The sequence below is a fragment of the Saccostrea echinata genome, unplaced genomic scaffold (genome assembly GCF_033153115.1).
Source record: "Saccostrea echinata isolate AGI-Se365-2 ecotype Australia unplaced genomic scaffold, CSIRO_AGI_Sech_v1 ptg000029l, whole genome shotgun sequence".
NCBI lineage: Eukaryota > Metazoa > Mollusca > Bivalvia > Ostreida > Ostreidae > Saccostrea > Saccostrea echinata.
This window is the reverse complement of record NW_026889778.1, coordinates 21,473,619-21,480,470: the sequence shown is the minus strand read 5'-3', so window position 1 is coordinate 21,480,470 and position 6,852 is coordinate 21,473,619. Positions and strand designations below refer to the sequence as shown.

Genomic DNA, 6,852 nt, shown 5'->3' with positions numbered 1-6,852 from the left:
CACACTCAATTGTCGACGGATTTTTCCGTCATTTCCCGATCATGACAAGGAGCACACGGCGGATGTGATCGGTCTGCAGGGGATGCTCACTCCTCAATGGCACCTGATCCCACCTCTGATGTTTGGAGGTTGGTGTTTTCTCTGCTCCTATTTTGTATTGTTTAATGGACTTTTGAGCTCGATTACTGTTCGTTATCTCCATATATTTCATTTGTATTATATTTCAGTCTTAATTTCCAATTCACTTGTGCTATACCCCCGGTACTTAATGCATATGCAGGTTTCCCTTTCCCTGCTCTGCAATTATGCAAAAGTAAAGGCATTAATGAATTTTCATGTAGCTTTACCAAATTAAAATAAAGTCTATTTTTATGTTTATATCAGAACTATAGAAGCTGCTGTATATAATGTTGCTGGTGTATAAAATACTCTAATCCACTTATTGTTTCCTTTCTTAAGTTCGAGGAGTCAGGAAGGCATGTGTGTTGATATAACTACTTTGTTGATTACTAGTGCAGTCTTGGCGCATGATTCGCATTGCCCAGTGCCTTTTTTCATCGGCAGGTGTACGGAAATATCCGTAGAGAATTTAGTATGAAAAGAATGACCTAACAATTTGTTCGAAAGACGTCAGTCAACATTCGAATTATCAACAGATTGTATTTGCAAACAAAGTCATTGTATCGACCATAAAATTTGCGAAATGTTAACTTTAAAAGAGATCGCTGATATCCTTATATCATCAACTTATTTGTCAAAGCCTGCGTGTATTCAAAATTGAAAAGGGAGACGTAAGCTGCAGTTCAGAAAATCATTTATTCACAGATGTGTGCATGCATAATCTCTTTCGACAGCCATGAGGTTAGAGAAGTCAAGGTCACAAGGTCATGACGTGTAGGACAAGGTCACTGGGAAATGAAACGTTTGAATCGTTTCTGATCTTTGACCTTCAAAACTTTTTTTGGAATCAATTCAAACGTTAGTACATTATTGCGGTTTACTGAAATGCGAATTCTTGGTTTGACACAAGATTATACCTCAAGACCAGGTTAAGATCTTGAGGGCTTACATGACAAATGTGCTTCAAAACGTGTGTTTTATGAATTGTGTGTATTGATCTCAAATTTGACATCCAAACACCACATTTTGCTGTCCACGTTTTGGGAGAAATACATGTATTAAGGGATATTTTCGCACATGTTATTTTTGCCCGATAACACTTCCAGCCTATTTGTCCTGCTTTGAATTCGCCCAGGTACAGTTGTGTTAAAGAGATTACATGTACGCTGTCTTCTTTGGAACTTCCCGTTTTAAATTCGCCAACTTGCAGCGAAAATGAAAGGGTCGAAAATGCAACGGGGGCAAAAAATTCCCTGTATTTAGTTACATTTATTTTACGTTGTGAACTCATAATTAAACAAGCGTATTTTCATCAAATAATAGTCTACTTGTTTGCCATATGCATATTCGATCGTAAATTGTCAACTTCACACCGAGGACAAATAATGCAGTTAACATGATTAGGAAATAAATAAGTTTTTAAGGGCATCAACTCTTTGGTCTTTATGTATCTGTCTGTCTGTGTAGTATTTATTTTTACATTACAGAATATAACTCTGTTGTTTTACATCACAATCTAATTAAACATGGTTCGATTGATATTGTATGGTGCTGATTTTTTTCATGCAATCCGGTTAAAGGCAATACATTTTAAGTCATTAATGTGAACAGTAGTACTGTATCGTATAGAAAATGTTTACTAGTGTGTATTTGTTTGAGTTCTGCATGGCCTTTCACCATGCTATATGATAACCATGAGAGGACCTTCAAAGAAATTTGTTCTCGGTGACTTTCTTCACTGAGCCATTATTTTCTTTTCTGATTCAAAGGAGGTTACCATTGCTTCCTGTTCTCAAATCCAAACATGGCTGAGTTTTTAAAGTTATTGGTGTAAGTGCAAATTTAATATTCATAAGGTACATATGTATTCATTAAAGTAAGCTAAAATTGATTCCATGATTATGTGATTTAATGTAATACTTAATTTTAGATACAATTCATAATTCAAACAGTTTATTTTGAAATATTTAATTCACTGGTACAATTTTTATAGATGTTCTTCCTTGCTAGATATAGTTTATCCTGTATCCCGAGAAGTAAGTGTACTTGTTAGCATGCATGTATCCAGCCGTCACATGGAGTGTTCTGATCCAGACTTTGTTTCCTTTCTTCAGTTCATAAAGCAAATGTCCTGACGTACTAATATGAATACTTTGTTGATCATTCACACTTGTTGATGCCTTCCTTACGCCATCTACCACTGCCTCTACGTAAACTGTTGATTTCCTGGTTGAAATAAATGTCCATTGGAAGAAGTAGACACCGTCCTCTGGTGCAGTAAAAACACCTGTCTTGGGATTAAATCCGTTTCCTTTATTCAACAAAACATCATCAAATTTTATAATTGTGTTTACAGGGACGTTTCTGAGGTCAGATTTAATAGCGGCGTGGAAGGCAATCACAGGAGTCGTCGAGGAACATCCTACATTCACGAACAATTTGAAATGACAGTACTGAAGGAATCAAAATGTGAAGAATGGTAAGAATTTTGCTCACAGATACTCTGGTTCTATTTCGTAGAACGTCAACAAAATAATCTTTTTTCTCGATGTATTTTCCAAAATGTTTTATAGTTCCGACGTTTTATAGTAGTAGAAATAGTTTACAAGAATAGTGTATTTTATTACAGTAAAAAAATTCAGCGTTGTGTATTACAGCAACATAAGGATACCTTTCTTCGGTTTCAAGCCAATCTCTGCGCAAGCGCTCATATACCCTTTAAAATCTTTGATAAACTCTGATGGCGATGATGTTTCCGAGACAAAAAAGTTTGTCTGAAGCACCACAAATAACATCATAAAAGTTGTTATGCACATCATGACTGTTCGTCTGTGAAATGAATTAGAAGGTTTAGGTCTGTTTAATAATTTTATAAATATCAAAGCGTTAAGAATTTTTGCTTCCAGAAAAGAATTTACTGCTCTGACCTGTATCAAAATTTGCATTTTAGATGCTTGATTTTGAAATGAAGATAAGGCAGAAGTACTGCAGACAAAGCTTAAAATAATACATGACTTGAACCAAACATATGGACGTAAAGGAACATCATATTGAAAACTACTTACATTTTTAAAATATTTTCTTCACTGGACGATTTTATTGCACTTAGCGATTTAACTCAACATTACGAAAAAAGGCAACATGTAAATAAATAAATAATTCAGTTGCATGTGCAATACACATTTAAATATACCCTAACAAAAAAATACTACATTGTATAGTAAACTATAGTTAACTATAGTTTACTATAATTAACTATAGTACCAAAGTAAAAACTTTGGAACTTTGATTTACTATAGTAAAAACTTTGGAACTTTGATTTACTATAGTGAAAACTTTGGAACTTTGATTTACTATAGTAAAAACTTTGGAACTTTGATTTACTATAGTGAAAACTTTGGAACTTTGATTTACTATAGTAAAAACTTTGGAACTTTGATTTTCTATAGTAAAAACTTTGGAACTTTGATTTACTATAGCGAAAACTTTAGAACTTTGATTTACTATAGTAAAAACTTTGAAACTTTGATTAAGTACGATAAATCCCGTGGAATTATGTTTTTGATTCCCATTCTTTACATTTCATATTTCAAGTTTAAGATTCATAAAAGCTTTAGAGAACATTTTAAAACCCCGAGCCCTCCCCTAAAAGAATAATGTACAAGATATGAATTTTAATGTAAAGGTTGTCGCTTGCGCCGATAAGTAAGCAATATTTATTTCAATGTATTTAATCTTAATGTTATGCAGATGTAACGCAAGTCTTATTTATGGAGAAAAAATAATATATTATAAAAAAAAATGTGTCATTTAGAATCAAAATATCCACTTCATCAACTTTAGTCAACAAGTATTTTTTTTTAAATTTATAAATGTAAATATTGCATTTGAATTATCTACTTTGTATATTTAAATAAAGATGTACAACAAAAACCAGCCCCAACCAACTCCATATCCACCCCCTCCCCTAAAACGGCTAAATAATAAAAAAAAAATAAAAAAAAAAATACATAACTTGTTAAACTAATAAAAAAAAAACTTTGAAACTTTGATTAAGTATAGGGAAAACTTTGAAACTTTAATTAACTATAGTAAGAACTTTGGAACTTTGATTTACTATAGTGAAAACTTTGGAACTTTGATTTACTATAGTAAAAACTTTGGAACTTTGATTTACTATAGTGAAAACTTTGGAACTTTGATTTACTATAGTAAAAACTTTGGAACTTTGATTTACTATAGTTAACTATAGTAAACTATAGTTAACTATAGTTTACTACAGTATTTTTTTGTTAGGGTATAGAAAACTGATCATTTGCATGCTTATGTACAAACACGCCAAAAGTTTATTATGTTACAGACTGTTCATACTATGTCTCAAATTACATTACTATTCATTTGTTTGTTTGCTGAATTTATCCACTGCATAGTTATCACATATCACCATGGTCAATACATTCAGTTTAGGTTATACAGAGAACAACAATGTGATTTAACTATGCATGAATATTTATAGGATGTTTTCAGTAAAGGCAACAATTCATTTCATGTACATAAATACATAATTAAAATGAAGAACTTATCATAAACTATGGGAAAGTTTGATAAATGTATATCAAAAGTGCGTGGACAAATGAAAAAGCATATGCTTTTTTTTCAAACATTGGATCAACGATATGCTCCCAACGCGCTTTGGCATATGGAAGAGTACAATTTCTCAAACAGTTTGTCAATGCAATGTTCCAAACGAAACGTATTTAAGTATGAGGTAAAAAGCCGAATATACTTGACGTCAATCAAATATTCAATTCGATGTAGCTTGAATGAAAACGACAGATGAAAAATGCTTGCTAGTGTAGAAATAACAAAACTTTGGTTGATAAAGATCACTCTGAGTACTAAACAATCAACATACAATAAAGATTTTTTTTTTGGTTGACACCCTAAATCAATAAGACATTCAGTATAATAAAATAAATAGTGCATGGAGCTGAAGCGTCAGTTGACAATGGTTTTCCTTGGGGTGTTAATTTCAATTGTTACCCTCAAAAAACATGCACTACTTATATATTGATATCTGGGTACGTATTGCCTTAAATTAGAGCTGTTTGGATATGTTAACATGTACGAGTCATGGATGGAAGGAATTTCTTGAATGAGATGATTTTGGTCACAAATTCAAATTGCAAGAACATATTTTAGAACAAATAAGACTATATTTTTACATCTTTTAGAGATCAAAGATAACTTTCTGTACATCACAGTATTAAGTTCATAGCATACGTTACCTGAGTTACTGACGACATTTCCTGAGTCTGTGCCATTTTCTTCTTCCAGGGAATGAAACTGTTAGTAGTTGATATGGTATTTTTAAAATTTTCAGAGCAGTAATGAATAGTCATGACTAAGAGTGTAATCTGTATTCAAGACTATTGAAAACAACAGCTAGGAGTGAAACTTTAAATCTTTATCAAAATGAACATTGTTATATAGAAGTGTTGTATTTTTTCGTGAATACACTCGAGATAAGGTTTCATTTTAATGTAAAATGCATTCACACAACATACATGTACGACGTTGAGCTACATAATCAGTTGAAATAAACATATTAAGAAATAAGATAAGATTTTAAAATTGTTAAATAAATAAATTAGATAAATTGTCGGAATTCTGACCCGACCCGTCAGTTCCTTGAGCTTAAATTTTCAAACAAAGGAATAGATGCTGTGAGCATTAGTAATATTTTTTATCATAAAACGATTCAGTCTTCCATTCCAAAATATTTCAAGCTGAAGTCTACACCATGCATTTACAACAGATATTCACAAACTGTTGCGACCAAACTTTTCAATTATAAACAAACCCTACAGTATCTAGATATTAAACCTCTAAAGCAAAATCTTCTTAAGTGTTCTTGCTCTTCTTAGTCTTTCAACTACAGACCCACTGGACACGTTATTATAAGTCCCCTACCGGTGAAACCAGAGGGGACTATAGGTTTCCTCTGAGTCTGTCCGTCCGTCAGTCTGTCTGTCTGTTCGTCTGTCTGTCTGTCAGTCTGTCCTACTTGGTTTTCCGCACATTTTTTCTTTATGCTTTCGAGAATTGATTTGAAACTTGCTATGTACCTTTATAGTGATAAACTACAGATCAAGTTTGAATTTTATTACATTTAACCAAAAGGTTTCAGAGTAAATCAGTTTTAAACATTCGTTTTATTTTATAAAAGATCGGGTTCGTGCTGCACTATATTAATGTTACAAAACGAGGTTGTCAGGTTTAAAATTATTGATTTCAAACTTGCTAGGTAGCTTTATATTGACAAACTATAGATCAAGTTTGAATTCCGTCACGTTTGACCAACAGGTGCTAGAGTAAATCAATTTTAAGCATTCCTCTTTTTTATAATCGGGTTCACGATCGGGTTCGTGGTGTACTAAAATGTTCCAAAAGCGAGGTTGTCGATTGTGACAGAAGACGGTAAAGAAATATGGTGCATTGTATTCAGCAATTCCTACCAGCGAATACTTAATATACTTGGAGAAATAATACCAGATGCAATAAAGACTGAATATTTTTTCCCCATTTGAATTGTTTTTATATCCCTATTTATTTATAAGTTAAAGGCAGAGATTTAATGCCAGGTTAGGGAAAACGAGTAACGTAAGCAATTGTCATGTTATTCAAACATTATGTGATTTTAGTCAAACAGTCTTTGTAAGACAGATTTCA

At 32.4% G+C, this 6,852-nt stretch overlaps 1 protein-coding gene across 1 annotated transcript; it reads right to left on the bottom strand.

The window, feature by feature from the left end:
- Positions 1-2,126: 2,126 nt before the first annotated feature.
- Positions 2,127-2,915, bottom strand: LOC133195093 (complement C1q-like protein 3). The gene is made up of 2 exons (XM_061330970.1): positions 2,792-2,915; positions 2,127-2,542 (listed from the first exon to the last, which is right to left on the bottom strand). The coding sequence occupies exons 1-2, from the start codon at positions 2,913-2,915 to the stop codon at positions 2,127-2,129; spliced, it is 540 nt and encodes a 179-aa protein (XP_061186954.1).
- Between the last annotated feature and the right edge of the window lie 3,937 nt (positions 2,916-6,852).

Bases quoted from the DNA above. Each gene is read 5' to 3' on its own strand.
- LOC133195093 (XM_061330970.1), bottom strand. From the start codon at position 2,915: ATGTTATTTGTGGTGCTTCAGACAAACTTTTTTGTCTCGGAAACATCA. The intron at 2,543-2,791 runs GTATCCTTATGT...TCGTGAATGTAG, and splicing joins TGGCTTGAAACCGAAGAAAG to GATGTTCCTCGACGACTCCT.